The following is a 22154-nucleotide window of genomic DNA, read 5'->3' as shown; positions in this document are numbered from 1 at the left end:
AATCACTACAAGCCCGTGGAGCAATCAATAGCTCTGAACGATCGCGTTTGACCTGCTTAAGGAGAGGAAAGAGCAATAACGCCAGCGCCGGCCCCCTTTTCTGGTCTTTTTTTTTTTCCCCGCACGGTCCGGGCTCCGCGTCCCGCCGCGGTGCCGGCTGGGGCACACGGGGCTGCGGCGCAGGGCCCCGAGCCCCGCTCCGGCGGAGCCCGCCCCCGCGCTGCCCGAACGCTCCAGGTGCGCGGCCGCGCAGCGCTGCGGCGGGGCCACGGCGGCTCCCTCCCGGCAGCCGGGAACGGGGCCGGGGCCGGGCCTGCCCCGGCGGGGCTGCACGCCGGCGCGGGGGGGTCCCACCGCCTGCTAAGGCGACGGGGGCTGCACCGGGCTCCCGGGCTGCCTGGCCTAAATCCCGACACCCCCCCGGGTCTGTACCCCTTCTCCGGCCTTGCATCGACACCCTAAGGAGGGGGCTGAATCCTGCCGCCCGGGAGGGGCGGGAGCGAGGGTGCGAGCTCCCGCAGTCCGCGGCCCCTTCGTAAGCGCAGAGCGGTTTTCTCTCCCCCCCCCCCCCTCGCCCCGGGCCATCCCTCGCCCACCACATCAACCATTTCCAGCCGCACCTCCGCCACACTGGGCCCTATTTACGGCTCAGCTTTCAGGGCTGCACCGGGTCGGCAGCAGCGCCGGTGCCGGGCGGGCAGAAACCCACCCACCGCTGGGGCGGCCGTCGGCGTCCCCCCCCGATCTGGTGTCCCCTCCCCGGTGAAAAGGAGCCGCGCTTTCTGCCTGGGGGAGCTTCCAGTTATGGGCCAGAGGCACACACGCCTCTGGCACACTGAGTTTAGCCCGGGCTGCACCGGGAGGTGTTTCCTATTCTTTTGGGGAGAGCCCTTCCCTTTCTTTCTCCCCCCCCCCCCCCATTGGAGGAAATGTTTAAAAACGGTCTAAAAAATGACAACTTAGAAAAATGCCACAATACTAGGCGTCCCCAGTTCACGTTGCACGCGGGCCGGCCGCCTGTCTTATCTCCCCGTGCCTGCCCACAGCCTCCTCACCCGCACACACCCCCGGCAGCTCCAGCCGCCTCGCATCCCGCCGGGCTTATTGCTCTCCCACGGAGAATGTCTCCTCCCCGGCACGGCACAGCGGAGCAGCCGGTCTCCCACCCGGCGGGCGGCCGTGAATTGTCTCCGTAGCGCTCAGCTTCGATTTTGGGCACGGGGTTACACATTGCACCTTTTCCAGCCCTAACCGAGGTTTTGCCCTGGGTGACTCACCCCGTGTCCCGGTGCCGGTGCTGGCCAGCTGAAGGCGGGAATGGCTATTGGAAATCAATGCGTGTCACCGTCCCGGTAATGATGGCAGAGCTGTAAAAACCGGCCATGGAGAAAAGAGCGGACAAACCGGGCCAAAGGCCACCGGTACAGGGAGCCCTGGTCATCCTCCCACTCGTCTCCTAAATCCCGTCCCGTTCCCCGCTCACTTCCAAAATACACCGTGGACCCTGCCCCGGGGCCGGCCGGGCCGGGCCCAGCTCCCGTCCGCCGAGGAGTTTATAAACGCCTATTTCCTTCGCTAAGTGCTAACACCATCTGGCTATCTGCGAAACGAAGCACCCTGGCTTTCCGTTACACGCCTAGAAGTATTTTTTGCAGCCCAAGTCCGTCGCGGCCGAGAGCCGAGAGGAGGCAAGGGGCGAAGCGGCGCTGCCCCGGCTGGGCGGCCCCCCTCCCCCGGCCCGGGCACACCGGGCCGGGCACCGGCAGGGCTCCCCTCCAACCCGCTCCCTGCAGTTTTAGCCGGCGTTATTGCAGATCCAGTCTCTTCCACCAAACAACAGATGCAGCCTCTAATGCAAATATTGCCATTTCCCTGCTGAATTAGCCTTGTCACTTAGCCCAGAAGCTGGCAGCGTTAAGCCAGCTTGCATTTTAATTTGGCCCTGAAGTTACTTATTTCATTATTGATCAAACATAATGCTGAATCAATGTTCATCTTGTTACCTGGGCCATTTCCATGTAATACAGTGATAGCACTGCCTGGAGTTACTCATTCCCATCCCAAAGTGACTTTACCATAAAATCAATGCTTGTTTGTTACTGATATAAGGCAGCATCCGTGGGATGAAGAGCAAATAAAGCAGTTACGGCATCGCGATCTAAAAGTTTGGACGGAATATGTACGTGAATAAAGACTTTGATATTGAAATGTATTTTATCGGCATCAAAATCATCCTACCCGGGCCGATGGGACAGAAAATCTCAGGCTGCAAGATGATGGGCTTTGATACTGTAGGTGTTGCCGTTTGTAAATGCTTCCTGGGACCTGATGGGGCAATCGTTTCTAAACCGGAGGAGCATCGTTACACAGCAGATGTGGGCTGTAAGCTCTTCCGGGCAGGGACTGTTTTGGAAAAATAGTAATTAATACAATAGTAATTAATGATTGTGTCACAAGATTAGACTCCGCGCAGCGTTATCTTCAGTGCAGCTGCTGCTGCTTTTCTTCGCTTGTGTTTTCCCCTCCAGCTAACAAACCCGGTTACAAATTACACGAGGCTGTCCGCGTCCCCGGCTCTCCCAGGCGGCGGCCGGCGAGTGCTGAAACACCTCACCCGGGGAATACCCCGCTTCGCTTCCACGCAGACACTAAAAGCGTCCAGCCTCGTCCTCCGAGTTGCATTTCGCTCGCTCGGCGCGCCGGCACGTCCGGGTCGTGTCCCCCCTCCGCCAGAAGCACCGTCCCCAGCCCGGGGCGAGGCACCTCCCGGCGGGCTGGGGCCGAGGCAAGAGGGACCGTCCCCACCTCGGGAGAAGCTGGAGAGGCACCGTCCCGTCGGGACCGTCCCGCCGCGGCGGCCCCGGGGGGCGGGTCAGTGCCGGGGGCGGCGTGAGCCCCCCCGCGGCGCCGGGCGGGGAGCGGCTCCCCGCCGCACCGAGGGCGTAGCGGGGGAGGGAGCAGCGGGGGGGGAATAACCTGGGGTTAAACCCGCCGGTAAAGCTCGAGAAACCCGGGACATCTCGGGCTCCGGCTGACAAAGGCTGCGAGCCCTCCCGCCGGAGCCGGTGCCGGAGCCGCGCACATCCCCGCAGCCGTGGAGGAAGGCGGGGGCTCGGCGGGGGAGGGGGGGCGGCCCCTGCCCGGCCGCTCAGCCCCGGGGCTGCGGGCGAGGAAAGATGTGACGGAAAATGGCGAAGGGAAGTTTCCCACAGTTGCGTGCACTTTGTGCCCGCTTCTCCGCTCCCGAGGAGCGCCGGGAAGATCCGCCGCCGGAGGCCGGAGTCAAAGAGCCACACCGACACCAGCAAGACACAAAAGCCACTCATTCCGATGGACGATGGAAAGTCTAACCGGGTGCATAAAATATATTGGCATAAAATTAGTGAATTGCACTAACAGATTGTAAATCACCTAAACGGTCAAACCACAGATATGAATCACGAATTCCTATAAAGATTAATGTTTCCTAAGATTCACAGCAATTATGCATTTTTTGGACAAAAGCCTTCTCCCAACCTCTCATTCCTGAGCTCTGCTTTTTTTTCTGAAGTCTTTCCAGGTTTCGGTGGGGTTTCTAATGAACGATTTACCAAAGGAAAGGTTTTATTAACACCTCTAAAAACTATAAAGTTTACAGGGAGGGAGAAAGGGAGCAGATAGGAAGTTAGGTAACACAATATACTGACCTATTGGCAACGGTCCGAACGCAAATCAGCAAAGCACCACAATGGTGGGGAAAAAAAAAACCTCAGAGAAGTGGAAGGGAAAAAATAACACCAGGAGGCCAGCTTTGCCCAGGCGGGGACCAGGCTGCTGTTCAGAGCTGCCCCCGGAGCCTTCCTTCAGCATCCGCTGATGGCCCCTTACCTTTGCTTACCCCCTTGTGGTACACAGTGTAGTCTGGTCTGCTGAAAAGCAGCAGAAGGAGGAGAACACGGTTGCGAGCGGAAAGGGGACATTATTTCTCGAGGAAATAGGCTGGCAGGAGGTGTACGGGACTTCAGGTCTCTCAGGCACTATTTTTCCCTTCTCGCCTCTGCGCAGAACTGGAGATAATAGTTGGGGCTGCAGGTAACGGAGTCTGTTCTTATTCAATTTCCCTAAATGGCCTGGAGAGCACTTAAAAGCCCGGAGAGCTTCTGGCCAGCATTTTCTTATTAACTAATTTCACTTCGATCCTATTAAAGTGTATGCTTTATAACCTTCAAATGAACCTCTCCCTCTCCCTTTCCCTTCTAAAACAAAGCCATTACCTTTTAATGACGGAGTAAAGCTTTTAAAAAATGTTGCTCCTTCCTTTCCTAACGTTACAGGACGCGTGGCGCATCCACAGCCCCGGAGCACCCACTGCTGCTGCCCTCCCCCCGCACCCACAAGCATCCACAGCACCCGGGAAGGCTCGGCCGAGGCTCAGCGGTCCCAGCGCCCGGGAAGGGGCGGCGGAGCCACGGGGAGCCGTGGGCAGAGGGCGCTAGAAAATGGGATTGGGGAGATTTGCTTTATTTCGCTTTGGGAAAATCTCTGCAATAATGGCTTTTAAATGGATACATATATTTACCATTTCAAACGGGTTCTGCTGTTTCCTGGTAACGCTCACCACAAATGGTAATAATAAAAGATGAAGTATTTTTTCTCACCTTAGGTCATTAGATTTACAGACAAGGTACTAAATCATTTTAGCTCCCAAACCTTGAAGGAAAAGCGCGCACGCACTCCCGTCCCCTTCTCTTCTCCCCCCCCCCCTTCTGAAGAAACCTGCAACGGGAACGGAGACAAAACAGTCGCCGAGGCTCGAGGAATGTCTCCCTTTAATAGTTTACTAGTAATAACAATGATAATAAAGAAATGTGACGTTGGCTGCAGAGCGCAGATTGTCAGTGGCCTCGTCCCAAAGCCTTAACATGAAGGGTCATTAATTGTGTTTTCTTTCCAAATCATATGTCACTGCAATTAACAGATTCTGATCAAGAGACTCCTTTCAGATTGATTCCATATGTGATAAGGAATGTGCAGCTTGTTATCTATCTGTCGCCTTGGAATTATGGAAAAGCTTCAAACGTGTAATTTGAAGAGTCTTTTACCCAGCGCTTTGATCTTTCCCTCTATTTTTTTAACTCCTTTTTAACTGCGGCCCTTCTCCTAATCCCACTTGTTCGTTTACCCCCCTTCCCTCGCTGCCTGCGCCCCGTCCCCGCGTGTGCTGCGGCACGCCGCACCTCCCACCCTGGCCCACACCCCGGGCACCCCACGGCCCGGCAGGAGCCTGCCCGAACCCGCAGCCCCGCCGACGGCTCTCCCGCAACTTCCAGCAGGCAGCCTCCGGTTCCCGGGCAGAGAGAGACACCCCCGGGCCGGGGCCACCTCCCCGGGCCGTGTCCCCCGGTCCCCTCCGTCGCCCGTGACCTGGCGGGGCGGGGCGTGAGCGACGGCAACCCCGACTGGGGGTCCCGGGGGCACCGGGGCGGCCGCGATGCTGCTGCCCACGGACAGTGCCCGGCCCGGCACCTCCTGCCGGCGGGGCCGGGTCGGCAGCCCCGAAGCCGGCTGCGGACTCGGAGAAGCCCGGCTGCAGCCGGAGGGAAGTTTGGGGTTAGCTCGGCGGCCGTGCGAGCCAGCCGGGAGAGGAGGGAGGCGAGGCCGAGGGGAGGGAGGGAGGGAGGGAAGGAGGGAGGGAGGAGGGCGGGCGGGCGGCGGGGGAGGGTGTGTGTGTGTGTTTGGGGTAATAAATCAGCAGCCGCTCTCCCGGCTTTGACAGGTCCCGGCCAGAAGACACGTGTCTGTCCGGCCGAGGAGCGCTCCGCCGCCGCGGCTCCCCCGGGGGCGGCGGCCGTCGGGCCCCGCGCGGCCCCCCCCGGCCGCCCCGGAGGACGAGCCGGCTCCAGCCTCCCCTTCGCACCTCCCTTCGGCTCCAGCCAGGCAAAGCGGCTCCCGCTCGGGCTTCGTTATCCCCCCACCGCTCGCTCCTCGTCCGCGGGGAAGGGGCTTTGCCGCCTTCCCCGCTCCGCTCCCGCCGCCGCCCCTCGCTCGCCCGGCCCTGCCCGGCTCGGCTCCTCGCCTCGCACCCAGCCGCTTCCCGGCCCCGGGCTTAGCCCGCTCGCCGCCGCCGCTGCCCTCCCGCTGCCAAAGGCGTGCGGCGCTCCCCGCCGTGGGCGTCGCTCCCACACCCCCGCCCTGCCCCGGGGAAGATGTCTCCTTTTCTCTCTCGTCCCCCCCCCCCCCAGTTTGCTGTCTTCTCCGCTTTTTTTTTTTTCCCCTCCCCCTCAGCCAAGAACCGCATCCCTGCAGATTTCTCCTCCCGTCCGTTTGGTCCGGCTACGTTTCCTCTCCCTTTCTTGGCCATTAATAAACCATACCTCACCCTGACCTGGATCCATTCGCACCCACAAATTTCCCTCTCCCCCCCGGCTGCCCACCGCCACTTCCCCGCGGCAGCCCCCCACGGCCCCGGGGACCCCCCTCCCGCTCCCGCATCGCCCCGGCCGCTCCCACCCCAGCCCTGCCCGCCACCGCCGGTGTCTCCCGCGGGAGACGAACTCATATTGATTGTGCTGTTGATTAAAAATCACGAAATAATCCTGCTAGCTTTGACATTCCGTGCCAGACCTGCAGCCACAAAAAGACGGGTCCGGTTATGTGGGACACACGTGTTCCCCCGTGGGGGGCACAGCCCGGCCGTCACACCGGCGTGGCGAGCACGACCGCATCAAAGGGCTAGCGATTTGCCCGATTTTTCATATTCGTCCCTTTTCTCTCCGAGGCAGGTATTTCTTAAAAGTTGTGGTCTGCACCCAAACTCTCCGTCGACCCACTCAATATCGCATCGCCCCAGCCGAGCGCTTCCTCCAGAAAAGTTTAAAGCAAATCAGGACGTGGGGTTTGCTGCCTGTTCTCCTTTTGAATTAAAAAGAAATAAACTTATAACTGAATTTCGTGTTGTTATCTCCCTTGAATTATACTATCAAAAGCAGCAACGTTGAACAGAAGAAAATAAGGTCCTCCAACCCAGAGTTGTTTTTGCACTAGATTAGCAGATAGGAAATGCTATAAAGATGAACTTAATACGATTAGAGATGTTTCCTACAGATTTTCATATATTGATTCAGGGAATTTTAATTCTGGAGCTTGCTTTGCTATAATCCGCATTTATTACAAGCTGATATAGTTTTATTATAGCAAGCTATCAAGGTCGATTCCTTTAACTGCATAATCTGACATGAATTTCATTTTTAAAGAAATGTAGTTATAAAAATCCATACTGTGGGCACAGTGGTTATATTGTACCTAAATCATATTTTAAAGGCAATAAATCCAGAGAGTATTTAGGAAGAGAGGGGAATACGGTTAAACGGCTTTCCTCCAGTCTCAACTCCTTAAAAGACTCTTCAAACTTTTTTTCTTTTTTTTTTTTTTTTAAGTTAAACACCACCGAGTATTTAAAAAGGCAGATAACGGTGGCAGGTTGAGGTCCCCTCTCCCCTGCCCGCAATCACAGCCCCACAGGTTGTAGGAACTTTTTGTGTTCCCCTCCAGGCGCTCCCTCCGCACGGCAGTAGCGGAGCAGGGCACACTGGCGCTTGCCAAAGACGCGCTGTGATTGAACTGTATTTTAACTACTCTTAAAAGGCTAAATTGCAACTCACACGCTGGTTTCAGAGAAAGAAGGGGGGGCGGCAAAAAAAAAAAAAAAAAGGCAAACCGTAATTTAAAATGTGTTGATCACAAAAAAAAAAATCTTATTCGGTAATTAAACCGTATCTTGACTCCCTCCCAATAGCTCCTTACAAGCCCGTGCCACTGCTCCCTTTGCAAATGTTGCACGTACCAGGTACTTCCTTCTAAGCCTTGTAGTGATTCAGAACAGAGGGAATAAGCAAAATGATCATAAATTTCCTAATTAGAGATTTCGCACCAAGACAAAAAGGTGTTAATGAGTTTAATTCCAGTGCCTGTCATTGTCCCTTTTTTCACACCACTTATTTACTAATGGCCCAGAGGGCTGCTCCCGTCTCTCCTTTGTTAAGATTTTAATTTGCCTTCTTTTCTGCCTTTGATGTAAAATTGTGACCTACAACTCTTTGAAGTCCCTTATTAGGAGGAAAATTAACTTAGCTTTTCCACTGTATCTGCCCACTGTTAGCCCAGACAAAATGTAGAGAACTCCTTAAAGATTCAGTACATTAAGAAAATTTTCAAGGTAGCTCTGGAAATGCAAATTTAAAAAAAAAATCTAATAGACTTTTAAATCTATATTAGGAGAGGTAACCCTCGCCAGGGCCGGAGAGGGGGAAGGGAAGGAGGGAATATCTTAATAAAGAAAACAAAATGAACCCAGGCAAGGCAAGGCTGTAAATTTGAAAACCTGAAAAGGGGGACTGGGGGGAGGGGGGAGCCTTTATTTTTAAATGTCACAACTTTTTCCTGTCCCTCTCGTGTGCTGCTCACAGCTGACACCCTGGCTTCCTATGCTCCGGGGGAGGGGGGGGGCTACGAAAGAAATTATATCTAAATCTATCTCTATATAATTAGAATACCATGAGGCAGGGTTAAACCTTTGTAAAACACACAACTGATTGGCGATCGCTAAAACGAGATTTGAAAGCAACTCAAATAAAAGATCGCGACGTCAGTAAACAGATTTAGAAAAAAAAAAAAAAAAGAAGAGGGGGAAAAAAAGCAGCTAGTGACAAACCCGGCGAGAGCGAGCTCTGGGCATGAGAGAGAGAGGGAGGCAGAGAGGGAGAGAGAGACTTAAAAGAAATAGGAGGGGCTTGCGAGAGACTAGAAATGTCAATCAGAGCCCAGAGTCCCAATAATCTCAGGCAATCTGTTAGGACCTGACCTGGGTCCACTCAGATCAATAGGAAAAGTGAGAGAAGAAAGAAGCGATCGGATCGTTTACCGCGGCGGCCGAGGACAGGAGGGAGCCCGCGGCCTCCGCGCACCCCCGGCTCCCCCCCCCCGATGTCCGCCGGAGTTTGCGGGAGGCGCTGAAAGTGCGGGCGGCCGGCGAGGGCGAGCGACCCGGCTCCCTCCTCCGCTCCCGGCCCTGCTACTTTCTCCCCTTTCTCTCCCTTCTTCCTCTCCTCTCGTCTCCCCCCCCCTCCTCCTCCTCCTCCTCCTCCCCCCCTCCCCTGCCCCCGCTCCCCCACCATGTCTTTCCCCCAGCTGGGCTACCAGTACATCAGGCCGATCTACCCGGCGGAGCGCCCGGGGAGCGCCGGCTCCCGCGGCGGCGCCGAGCTGGCCCCGTCCGGGACCCTCTCCAACGTGCTCTCCTCCATGTACGGCGCGCCCTACGCCGCCGCCGCCGCCGCCCAGGGCTACGGAGCCTTCCTGCCCTACGCCGCCGAGCTGCCCATCTTCCCCCAGCTGGTAAGAGGCCCCCCCACCCCGGGGCTCGCTGCTCGCTCGCTCCCCGGGACGCGCGGGCCGGGGCCGGCCCGGGCGCGGTGCGCGCTGGGGATCGGCCCCGGGGCGGGGGGGGGGGGTCGCGCCGCAGGGGAAGACGCCGCCGGGAGGGCTGTCAGGGGAGACGGGGCGTTATCGCCGCCCTGCCCCGGGAGAGCCGCCGGAGAGGGGCAGGGCTGGAGCGGCGACCCCGCGGCTTCCCCCCCCCCCCCCCCGCTCCGCCCGCGCGGTTTGACGGCTGCGGCGAGCGGCCCCGCCGCGCACACGCACCTGGGGAGCCGGTCCTCCCCTCCCGGGCACCCCGCGGGCACCGGCCGCCCGCCTCGGCCGGGGCGCAGCCGTGGGGCCCCGGCTGCTGCGGCCGGAGAGCGCCCGGCGCGGCCGGGGCCGGGGCCGGGGAGCGCGGGGAGGCGGCTCGGCCCGACCCGACCCGGCCCGGCCGCCGCGCTGGTGCCGAGCGGGCTCCGCTGCCGGTCGCGGCGGCGGGACGGAGGGGCCCCGGGCCGGGCCCGGCGCGCCGTCTCAGCCGGGCCGCCCGTTCCCTCTCGCTGCAGGGCGCCCAGTACGAGCTGAAGGAGAGCCCGGGGGTGCAGCACGCCGCCTTCCCCCACCACCACCCCGCCTTCTACCCCTACGGGCAGTACCAGTTCGGGGACCCGTCGCGGCCCAAGAACGCCACCCGGGAGAGCACCAGCACCCTCAAGGCCTGGCTCAACGAGCACCGGAAAAACCCCTACCCCACCAAGGGCGAGAAGATCATGCTGGCCATCATCACCAAAATGACCCTCACCCAGGTCTCCACCTGGTTCGCCAATGCGCGGCGGCGGCTCAAAAAGGAGAACAAAATGACCTGGGCCCCCCGCAGCAGGACGGACGAGGAGGGCAACTCCTACGGGAGCGACCACGAGGGGGAAGAGGACAAGAGGGAGGACGAGGAGGAGATCGACCTGGAGAACATCGACACCGAGAACATCGAGAGCAACAAGGACGAGCTGGAGGACGAGCTGCAGGACGCCGACCTCCTGCACTCCGACTCCAAGACGGACTCGGAGGGCTCCGAGGGCTTCGAGGACCTGCCCGGCTCCGAGGAGCGCTACCTCAAGGCCGCCGAGGGGGAGCCGCACCACCTCCGCCACCACCACCTCCACCACCACCACCACCACCACCACCACCACAAGTGCGAGCTCCCCGCCGCCGCCGCCCCCGCCGGCCCGGAGCCCCTCAAGCCGCCCCTCCAGCCGCCGCCGCACCACCTCTCGCCCCCCTCCTCCGCCTCCTCCTCCGCCGCCTCCTCCCCGACGGACGGCGCTTTGGCCGGCACCCTGCCGAAGCCCAAGATCTGGTCGCTGGCCGAGACGGCCACCAGCCCGGACAACCCCCGCAAGTCTCCCGGCGGCGGCTCCCCGCCGGCGGCCGCCCCCCAGCCGCTGCCGCTGCCCCCCCCGCCTCCCCCGCCGCCCCACAGACTCGTCTCCTCCTGCCCCCTGGGCAAGTTCCCCAACTGGACCAACCGCGCCTTCCCGGCCCACCACCACCACCACCACCCGCCCCCGCACCCGCTGGCCTTACTGAACACTCCCCACCTGCTGGGGCTGGGGGCCGCCCCCGCCGCGCCCCCCCCCGCCGCCGCCGCCGCCGCCTTCCCGCGGCCCGCGGACCAGGCGCAGAGCGCGGAGTCCGCCGGAGCAGGTGACCGCTGAGGGACGCGGCGGGGACGGGACGGGACGGGCCGGACCGGCAGCCGCCGCGGGGGGCTCGGCGGTGCTGCGCGGAGCGGCCCCGCGGGACCTCGTGCGCGGGGCCGAGGCGGGGGGCGCCGGCCCCGCGCGTTTCTCACGGTGCCCCCGGCCCGGCGCGGCGCAGCCGTCGGGGCGCAGGTGGCGGCGGGCGGGCGGGCGGCCGCGCGGCCCCCGGGGGCGGCGGCGGCGGGCGGGGGGCCTCCTCGCCAGGTTAGTCTCAAACCCCGAGAATTACCTTCCTCCGACGGAGATAATTTTTGTTGCTGTTGTTGTTGCTGCTGCTCAACTCGTCTTTGTGGGAAGGACCCGGCCGTAAGGCTCGCTCCGGGCTTGGTTGATTTTCCTTGTGACGGTCACTCCTGCAGCAAAGCAGTCGTTTTGTGGTATTTGCAACTTGCTGAGAAGAGATCTTAAGTCTAGAGGCTTAATTCAGGGATGGGGTGAGGGGAATAAAACGGGGGCTATAAAGGAACGCTTTTTTTTTTTTCCCCTTCTCTTTTTAGATCGATCTAGTGCCTTGGAAGTAGAGAAAAAGTTAATAAAGACAGCTTTCCAGCCAGTGCAGAGGCGGTAAGAGATTGCTTCCTCCGTCTCCTAAGGATATATAGAGGGAGTTGTAAATGGTTAGCTTATTTTCTCCGCTTCTTTAGTTCCCTTTCCAGGGCGGTTTCTTGTTCTTCCTCTGCGTGCGCGGTGGGTTACTCTGATTCCGTACTTTTTTTTTGCTGGTCTCTCCTCCGGACCTGGCGAGTGATTCCCGCGGGCAGGCCGAGTGGCGTTCGGTGCCGGCGGGGCGCGCGGTTGCGGTGCTGGGGGGTCGGGTGGCCCCGGGCCGGGCCGGGCCGGGCCGGGCGGGAGCGCATCGGGAACGGCCGGTACCGGCGGCCTCTCCCCCGAGCACCGCCGGCCTGCCCGGACGCGAGTAGAGACCCGCCGGTGCCGCCTGGCCTGGGGGAGACATGCAGCGGCGGTAGGAAGACAATAAATTGAAATTGAAAAAAACCAACACCCCAGCTAGTGTGAAAACTGAAGAGGCTGAGCCGCGCTGTCCCGAGTTTGGCGCAGCAGTCACTGGAATCAATTACTCTTTGATTGATGGAAACCACGGGGATCGGGCCCGTGGTATTTTCGTAGCTAAATAAATTTGCCCGAAGTCGCTCTGAAATTTTTTTCTGTTTAGAAATCCGTTTCTAAAAAAAAATTAAAATAACAACAACAACAACAAAACTAGTGCTACCTACAGTTAAAAAGTATTGTGCCAGCCCAATCTGACTAGAAATCCTATTAAATATTTTTTTTCTGTGTCATTTTTTTCCAGGCCCCAGAACCAACTTGATGCCGCTATGGTTCTATCGGCGTTGTCATCATCATAGTTAATTTTTTATTGTTGTTGTAATGACTGTAAAAAATCTCTGTATAGTTACCACTTGTAAGCATGTCCGTATATTAAAACTAAAAAGGAAAAAAAATACCCGCTTCTGTACTATCATCTGGATTAGCTGAGTTTGTGAGGTTTTTTGGAAGTCCAGTGAGAATTAGGTGTTTCGATTTTTTTTTTGTTGTTGTTGGTTTTGTACATACAGTAAAAAATGTACATACGTGTGAACCAAATTGTACAAGAAAGTATATATTTTTGGCTAATAAAGAAAATGTTGCCACTTTGACTACACTCTCTTTTCCCACCTCTGGAGTTCTTTTTCTCCCCTCCCCCGTCGTCCTCCGTGTCCCCGTTCCCCCCCGCCCCCGCCCCGCCGGTTACTGTTTTTCCGCGGCAGCCGAGGCCGCGCTGGGGCCGCGGCAGGAGCGGCGCATCCTCGGGCTGAGCGCGGGGCGGCCGCGGGCCGGCGGTGCCGGGGCCGCCCGGAGGCGGAGCGGGTCTTTGCCGTGGCCGGGCCGGGTCAGCGGCGGGGCCGGGCAGGGCGGGCGGCGGCCCCGGGGCGGGCGGCCCTTCCTGCGGTGGCGGCGGCGGCGGCGGCGGGGCCGAACGCTGGAGCCGCAGCGCCCCCTGCAGGCGCCGCCGCCCCGTCCCGGTGCTCGGCGGTCGGTGGCGGCGGGGCGCGGGCCGGGGGGCGGGAGGGGAGGGGCTGGGGGGTGCGAGTCCGTGTGCGGAGCCGGGGGCAGCGGCCTGCCCCAGGGAAGCGGGGGACGGCGCCGGGGGCGGGGGGAGCCCGGGGGCAGCCGGCAGCGTCGCCCCCCCGAGGACCTTATTACCGGGTGCCGGCTACTGACCCCCCCGCCCCCTCGGAGCGCGGTGGCGGCGCGGAGCGCGGGAGGGGTTAACTGAAAGGAAACTTCGGGGGGCGTCAGTGCCGCAGCGGGTCGGGAACGGACCCGCGTTGTTCCGCTCCCCCCCGCCCCCCCCGGGGCCGTGCGCATCCCAGGGGTCCGTTTTGGGCGGCGGGGGGGGCTCCCCTTGGGCCCGCTTTGCCGCTGAGCGGGGAGCGGGCCAGGGGCTGACCGAGACCGCGGAGCGGGCGGCGGGGCCGGGGGCATCCCCTCCCCGCCCCCGGGCGTTTGCATCCGGGCGGGAGCTGCCGACCGAATCGGCGGCACCGAGACGCGGGGCGCGGCGGCGCGCACCCGGCAGGGACCTCCGCTCCCCTCCCCTCCCCTCCCCTCCGCGCCGCGCCGCGCCGCGCCGCGCCGGGCGGGCTGCCCGCCCCGCCGCCCCCCCGGGCGGCCCCGGGAGCTCCCGGCTGCCGCTTCTGCGCCGCGCCTGCAGCCGAGCCGCGGCCTCGAGAGCTCGTAACTTGCATTTCCTCGGCAGAGTGCTGAAAATCGGCCCGCGCCGGCAGAGGTCCGGCCGCTCCGAGCGGCGCTGGCTGCCGGCGGGGGCAGGCGACCCCGGCCCCTTCCCGCCTGGCAGGCGGGTGAAACCCACCCCAAGGGGGTTGTTGTCGGGGCGGGGGGGGCGGGGGCTGCTCCCCCCCTTCCCCTTCTCTCTTCCCACTTCACCATCAGCAGTCGGTGCCCGCGGGTGGCCGTGCTCGTCCCCGCGGCCCCCCGGCTGGGGGAGGCAGCCTGGGCAGGTAGAGCTCACAGGCCGGCTCCCTCCTGCTTTTGTTCCCAGGCTCTTCCTTAACATCTCTGTCTGGGGGCTGTGGGGTGGGGTGCGTGTGTGTGCCCCCCACCCCTTCGCTCCTTACAGTCCTGGAAATGGCATAATTACGGAGGTGGCGGTTAAATAGCTGGTGCTTTTCTCGGTTTGGTGACAAGAGCCTACGGAGGGGGAGGGTGCTTGGAGCTAGGAAGCAAGAGTTAAAATGAAGTTAAAGTACAAACAGAAGCACATAGCTGACATGCTTCAAGTTTAGACAGTACAAGATATGCAAATGTGCAGGGCTGCGTGGTATTGACATTTTGAGGTCATAGTGATAGGAATGTATTATTTATAGGACTGGGTTGCACTAGGCCGATAAACTACATTTTAAATCTTAGGCGTTTGCAAGTGATAAGATTTATATATATGTTTACACTCTATATGTGTGTGTACGCGTACACACACATTTTATGTACGTGTTTTAATATTTCACGATTAATATTCTTCCTGGCAGGCATTACGGTGGGGAGAGCCCTTGCCTGGTGCACGCCTGCAGCCTCCCCGGGCCGCTGGCAGTGATGGCTGCAGCCGGGGAAGGGACCCGCAGAGTTTGCGGCAGGGTTGCAATCTCTGCTGTCTTCCCCCCACGTCCCCTTCCTTTCCCCGTACGTCCTCTCCGGCCACAGCTCGCCCTGGAAATGGCGTTTGCCTCCTCGCAGCTCTGTCCTTCTGCCAGGAACTGTTCCCCCTCTTTTGCTCCGACAGGCTCCTGAACCGAGGGGAAACTCTGTGGGTGGGTGGTTAGAAAACGGATTGTTTCTCATGTAAATTTTACCCAGTCTCTCTGCACTTTGTATCCCTGCTTTTTCCTTAGCCAATTCTTGCTGAGGAAAAAAGAAAAAAAAGAAAAAGAAAAAGATTAATGACATGTAAAATGGGGGGGGGGGGGGGGAGAAAGAAAGCTAGAGGCAAATTTCCACATCCCCTTCCTCTGGACATCCTGGTGGGTTTTCCATAGAAACTTTCACACACTGGCCAGACAGATGCTTAGAGGGGATGGAAGAAAATAATGAGCCCACAATGGGAAAACAATTGCATGCCCAGCTTTCTACCTCCATTAAAGGCTCCTTTGCCTTTGCAGCAGAGCCCTCTCCCTTCGCCCTGACTGGCAGGGATGCTCCCACAGCAGCGGCGGCTGCGTGGCAGCCATGGGAAAGCCGCCCTTTTGGCTTCTGGAAGTGGGAACTTGGTTTCCCCGCGGGGGGAAAGCAGCCTTTGTGCCTGCCCAGCTTCCCTAATGTGGAGAAAATTCCCATTAATTTTGTGAGGAAACATTTTGTTATGCGTGTTTCAACAAAACATTAAAAATCCTACCCGTAATTTTTTTTAGAAATCACTCTTGCAGCTTGACAGCCTTGCTGGAGCCCCAGCCAGGCCTGCCCGAGACGGCGCAGAGAGGCCTCTCTCTCCCTCTCCCTCTCTGTTGGCTGCTCTTTTCCTGTCTAATCAATTATCTCCCTAGCTAGTCCTTCTCAAAGGTGAGAGCTCATTATGCATATTCATAAATCACAGCTCCCAGACCTGACACTGATTGATGTAATCATCTCCCGCTCGCTCCCTGTCTGCGCGGGCCGGCCGGAGGAAGTGCTGGCGAGGAGGAGGAGGAGGAGGAGGAGGAGGAGGAGGAGGAGGAGGAGGAGGCAGGAGAAAGAGACTTCCAACTTGTCAGACCCACTTCTGCTGGGAGCGGCTGGCCGGGCGTAGCAGGCTGTGTCAGGCTTCCTATTCACCGCGGCCAAAGTGCCCATCACAGCCCGGGGGATAAAACCACAGGAGAAAGGCCTGTGAGCTGAGAAATACCAGTGAGCTGCCTCCAGTCTGGCTAACTGTTAGGCAGGCAAAATGAGAAGAGTAAGGAAGAGATCCAGCACGATTTTCACAATCGGGCATCAGACCGTGCATTAAAATACTCCCCCCCACCGCCCCGATCATTCGTGTTAGCTAATGCGCTTGCTGTTATTTTCCTCAGATGGTTAAAGCTGGTTTATCCTCATAAGAACAGATGGATTCTGTATGGATTCTGATCATGAGTATTTAGATATGCGATATAGCAAATGTCTTCAATATTATACCTGCAGCAGCCCTCAGTAGCTCTATTGTCCTAAAAGAAAAGAAAAAAGTTGCGAATAACGTGAGTTACTGCTGCAAGGGTTTGAGGGCAAAAGGGCTCCTCCAGCCCAGTGTACCTGCTTTCCAGATAGGAACGTATAGCTCAGCTGTGACTGGTTTCCCAAGGCGTGCTTCAGCACGGCAGCGTTCAAGATGCTGTTGAGATTATGTGGTTTACCTGTATGGTTAATATTTACGCTTTTAAAATACCTCTTTTTATCGCTTTGATCAGAACCATCAGTGTACTAAAGTAATAATACAAAAGTATATGCCCTGGAAATCATAACAAGATACAAATCAAAGGGAGCCCTAATCGAGTACTTTTGAGAGTGTTATCTTCCTTGTTAACAAATGGTAATAAGAAAATTAAGGCTTATAGCTTGCTTGCGTTTTATCTAAGAAAGCCAATAAAGATATCAGATGTTCTTTGTTTTATATGTTTGAATGTAAAGCAGAATAATGAAGAACACGTACCTTCTAAGGCTTCATTTGCTTTATGGGTATTAACCCTTTAGCATGCCAGTGAAATTCTGAATATGCAGAATGAGGACAAGACTGTGCTGCCACCCAGGGTTTTGAGGCCCGTCTTTGCTGCAGTCAAGACAACATCTTTTTTTATTAAATGCTGAAATTGGAACAAAGCAACAATGGCTGCTTGCTAACTGTGCATGTCCAACAGGCCTCTTTACTATTCAGCAAATGGAAGATATTAAACAACATTTTGCTTAAAGGTACACTGAGGCCATTTCCATTAGGACATGGTGTCATTCATTTATTCACATGTTAAGTGGATGTCCTTGTGGCTAATGAGTAATAATCAACAGTGACTCCACTTTATTCCTTTGCTCCCAGCAATGTTAAATACGCTGATGGAGTCTCTTTGCTGACACACTAGAGAATATGGCTAAAAAGTGCTAAAGGACATTTTCAGTGTAGAGCAGCCACATACCCACATGCTGGAAATAGCACTTTTATGACAGTCTATTCTATTAGGCTTTGTTCCTGTTTAAGGCATGGCGTGTGGAAACCGCCGATACTTATTTGAAGGTACTTTATGCCTTAAAAGCCAAGAACTCTCTCGGTTTGAGAGTCAATGTGGTTATTGCTGGGAGATGAGCTCTCGTTCAGCAGGTTTATTAAAGGAAAAAAAAATAATCAAACCGCACCTTACGGTGCCTTCTCTAGATTCTGTACATGACTTCAGATAAATGTTTAGTGGAGGAGTGATTTAGGACAAAATCTTTCCTGCAAAAAATCTAGTTTGACATTTATTTTATAAAACAAACTAACTCTCCTATGAGCTAATTAATCCATTTTATTACATCAACCGCAGCAGCTTCATAGGCTAATAAACTATAATAATATATATTTTTTCCTTTACATGATTGCTTACACTAGAGTCTGCAGCTTGGTTGTCTCCTGTGTCAATTCCTAAAGTTTGAAAGGTATAAATGAATCATTCTTGGCCATGATTAAGCTTAAGTTAGAAATAAAATATGTCAATCAATCTGGTTGGAAATGTTCCTGCTGTCTAAGTTGGTTATGCAAAACACTCTAAGGTGTGTAGGCATGCTCAATTAGGTCAAGGGATCTGATGGCACTCCTAGCCATAAATGTGTGTCACTTGGATTCCTCATTATTTTTAGCAGTGGTGAAAATGCATGTCAGTAGGCCAGCTAGCCAGGCTAGAATAAAATTACTTACCGGGTATGCATAAAACTGAAGTTTTAATGCATTAATATTATACTTATTTTCAGGCAAAACAGTGAAAAGAAAAGCTCTCTCTCTCTCTCTCTCTCTCTCTCTCTCATATAGATGAGTCACTCTATTGAATTTCTCAGCAATCATTAGTGTAATTCACACTGGACTATGCAATACTCGAGATAACTTAGCAGTAAAATTTAAGTGCCTAAAAACATAGATGTAATGTGAAATTAGATACAAGAAGTAAAACATCAATTTGCTCTGTTACAGTCTAACTTGCTTCCAAGAAAAATAAAGCTTCACTAGGAGATTAGACCAGCCCCAATCCAAAATAATTTAATGAAAAAGGACACTTGAGAGGGCTAGTGAAGAGCAGTGCTAGTGCCGGTGTTCTCAGATGGAGACTTTTGCAAGTGATTCCTACAGAAGACGATGTCAGAAATTTATGCTTGATAGACAGGTTTCCTCTGGTGTACTACATCATAGCCTGATACAAACAGAAATGTTTCCATGTAGTTCCAGGAAAAAAATGCCAGGAAAAGCAAGTTTTAGTGCTCATGCCTGCCCTCCTGGCATCTGGTGTAGTTGCTGAGATTACCTGAATTGGCTAAATGACTAGGGTTAAATCCTCCGGTTGTAAACTTTCCATGCTGGTACTCTGAACCACACCGAGACCTTGGGCTTGGGCATGAGAAAGTGAATGAGAAACCAGCTAAACACAGCACGCCAGCCTGGTTTTGTTACATGAAAAAAACAAAACCAAAACCAAACCACCAACAACTAAATGCAGGAAACTGGCAAACTAAAAGAAAAATGTTGCTTCCAAGAATCAGAGGCAGGACTAGTACTGCAGGTAAGGCTGGTGCTTCTTAAACACTGTTCTTAAATGTGGTGTTAAAGATGGCAGTGTCCCTTTAAGAACAGCACCATGCAGCTAATATTTTCTTTACTGCCAATAAAATGCAATTAAATCTCATGAATTAATATATTCACTTCAGGAAGAATTTCCATTCTTTTCTTCGGATATCAAAATGGAGCCATCATCAGTCAGTTAGTTAAATAGGTGAATCCGGAGAGTAAGTAAATGGAAGAGCTTTCAAATGCAGGGCTGAAAATGCCCAATGAATGTGTAGGGGGGCTTCAATAAAAAGATTTTGACTTGTGTTTTCACCCCTTTCCCACTTTGCTCATTGTTTACTGACACTGCTATGGACACAGTATTCAGTCCCTGCCCGCCCCAGCCCTGGGATGTAAAAATGTCATCTCTATTGTGCTGCCGGGCTCGCTTTGATGCTGCCGCAGCCCTTTGTGTGCCCTTCTCAATCCCTTTATAAGGCTGTCCTGATTGTCCATACTGAACATCGCCACAAAAGCTCGTCTTATTGAGAAAATAAAAAAGTCAGAGAGGGGCCAAATGACGGGAGATTGGGCCTTTGCTGTAAAAGACCTACTATTCACATTCAGCAGTCATTTTTTCACCAAGGAATTACAAAGTTGGGACTGTGGCCACACCAGCAAAGCCATTTTAGACAATTTCTTCTTACGTTTAGTTTATAATTACTATTATGGTGTTTTTTTAAAGATCACGTACTGCTGAGGACAAACATTAAATCCTAGAAGCGGTTGCGGAGGGTATTTTCACCTTTCCAAAGGAAAACTACTGCGTAACTCCAATGTGCATGTTTCGTCTGGGAAGTTTAGATGAGCAGATTGTATGGAAATTCAACTACATACATACACTACAAGAAGGGCTTGTTGTGATAATAGAATAAGCCAGAAACAGACCCCATCTCCCCCTACTATGTAGGAGCGCACATATTTGCAACTGAGAACCTGAGATCGAGGGTTTAAATTGTCAGCCTAGAAAACCTCTACCAGTTGTTCTTCCCCCTAACGCTATCCTAACTTGTACCGAGTATCCGTGGGCAGGATGGAGACAAAGGCCGAATAAGGTCTTATTCTTTGGGAATCGGCTATCGGAATGGGAGGACGGTGATTTCATGGCTTTTGTTACCGAGGTTAGGGACTGAATTCTCTCACTGAATTAGAATGGTAACAAGTGGGACTGGGGATCTCTGGGGCTTTTGTAGTGCACTCATCTGAGAGATTGCGCTTTTCTCAGCCCTTCAGATTTATTTTGCCAAAGTTACAGGGCAATTATGGAAATGCGCCCTTTGAAGCTGGGCCGATTTCTCTTTATTTTCTCTCCGCCCCCCCCCTCCGCCCCCCAAAGCAAAGCCTCCCTCGCCTCCTTTCTTCAGCAAGTTAGCAGTCATTAGGCAGCGGGGTTTCGAGTGGCCGTTCAAATATTCTTTTGAATAGTGCGAGAAAGTTTTAATAAATATATGTTAAAAAAATAGACTTTGAAGCTTTTTGGGAAGGAAGTGTAAAATAACAGCAAGGTAACAATGTCCTAGAAAATAAGCTCTGTGTGCGCGAGGTGCTGGAACCTGAAATGCTTCCTATGAAAAGAGGCTCAGTGTGCCGGGACTGGGGCCGGCTGGTGGCACGCGGGGGGTTTGGCCAAGGGACCGCCTGGGCGCTCCTGGTGCCTCACCGCGCCGGTGCAGGTGGCAGCTCCGCAGCCACGCTTTGCTCCTCGTCCCTCACATCTCCCCAACGAGAGGCCCAGGACAAACAGAATTGTACTTTCGCACCTTTGTACATTATTTATCATTGGAGTTTGGAATGTTGGGGCTGCGTGTGAACTAAGATGACATATTTTTTACTTTACTTGATATGCTAGCGTTAAGGAAATATGTCTGAAACCAGATGGTGAGACCTGGAGCTAGGCAGGCTGTGACCAGGACTGCTTTTTGCCCAGAAACTCAGTTCTGGAGGTCTCCGTTCACTCTCTACTCCATTTCTTCATCTGCATCGGACTACTTTGCTCTTGTAAGATAAATTGGTGTTTTTCTGAGCCATTTAGCAAATGCTATGGGCCAAATTCAGGCTTGATGTAAGAGGAAGGAGATACTATTGGTGTCCCTGAAAGTTATATACGCTTACAGAGGGCCTGAGCCCGGCCTGAACTGTGGACCTTCCATCATCAGTAAAATATGGTAGGAACATTAAAGTTTCTTGTCTGAGTTTTGTAACTGAGGTGCAAATACCTTTTTTGCTCTCTGTGGAGTTTATGAGGGATTCTAGGACCACATCTACAGCAGCATGGAGCGTAAGAGATTTGTGTTTTCTGGATGTTAGGGCTTGCAAATTTTGCAGCAGAAAGTACCTCTTAATTACAAATTTATTCAAAAGCATGAAAACCCAGCTCAGACCTCTACAGAAGCGTGCTTACAATAAATTAATGCTAATATTTCTCACGATGGATGTAGAAGGTTGAATGCTGCATCTGTAGCCTTCAGCACTGCATACGGAGGTCTTGGCAATCAAATTTCATGTGAGTTGGGCTCAGTGGAGTTGCAGTAGATACCATGGGAAGACCACCACCTCTCCAATCTTCTCCTCATCCTCCTCCCCTAGTTCCCTTTCACACATCTTCATTTCTTCCCCAGCCTCACACAAGTGCTGAGGATTCCTTCCTGTTCCTCTGTACCTTCCCCCAATCTGGGATCATCTTAATTTTTTCTGGAACTCATCCCATTATTGGGATGAATTCCAAATCTGCCCAAACTGGATCCATTGTTTCAAAGTCCTCCAGGAGCTTTGGGGTATCTGATTCATTTCAATGTGCAGCTGGGTATGGTATGTTCCCATTTTGTTTGTAATAAAGAGAGGAGGACTTGTGGGATACAGATCTAGGTTCAGGTTTGGGTACAAAACCTTAAAAAGGCTTTAGGTTCTAATATGCTGGTCTACTCCAAGAACACTTCTGATCTTAAAAACTTAAAAGTCAAGTTAAGAAAAGACAAACTTGCTAATAATATTAAGAAGCTATCCCAGTTGTAAATATAACAGGGTGGGAAGTTGACTCCTCTGAAAAATGGTAGTATTCATACTGTTGGTACCTTCTGACACTAACTAACACCAGGAAATGTGCAATGACAAATGACCATGCCTTGCTAGGGAAATAACTTAGGGAAATTAATGCAATCCTTCCATTTCTGCCTTTGAAAATTTCTATTTATTTATTT

At 54.6% G+C, this 22154-nt stretch overlaps 1 protein-coding gene across 2 annotated transcripts; it reads left to right on the top strand.

The window, feature by feature from the left end:
• Positions 1 to 8554: 8554 nt before the first annotated feature.
• IRX3 (iroquois homeobox 3) lies at positions 8555 to 12816 on the top strand. Of its 2 annotated transcripts, XM_075040269.1 has the most exons (4): positions 8556 to 9372; positions 9963 to 11097; positions 11651 to 11717; positions 12466 to 12816. In XM_075040269.1, exons 1-4 carry the CDS (start codon positions 9151 to 9153, stop codon positions 12518 to 12520), a joined length of 1479 nt encoding a protein of 492 aa, XP_074896370.1. In that variant the 5' UTR covers positions 8556 to 9150; the 3' UTR covers positions 12521 to 12816. The 2 variants fall into 2 exon arrangements, with proteins under 2 accessions (XP_074896371.1, XP_074896370.1); XM_075040270.1 differs by lacking the exon at positions 11651 to 11717 and having other exon boundaries at positions 8555 to 9372.
• Positions 12817 to 22154: the final 9338 nt, after the last annotated feature.

Source organism: Buteo buteo, chromosome 11, assembly GCF_964188355.1.
Source record: "Buteo buteo chromosome 11, bButBut1.hap1.1, whole genome shotgun sequence".
In the NCBI taxonomy this organism is placed as follows: Eukaryota; Metazoa; Chordata; class Aves; order Accipitriformes; family Accipitridae; genus Buteo; species Buteo buteo.
The sequence above is the reverse complement of the archived record's forward strand: the minus strand, read 5'-3'. Positions and strand labels throughout refer to the sequence as shown.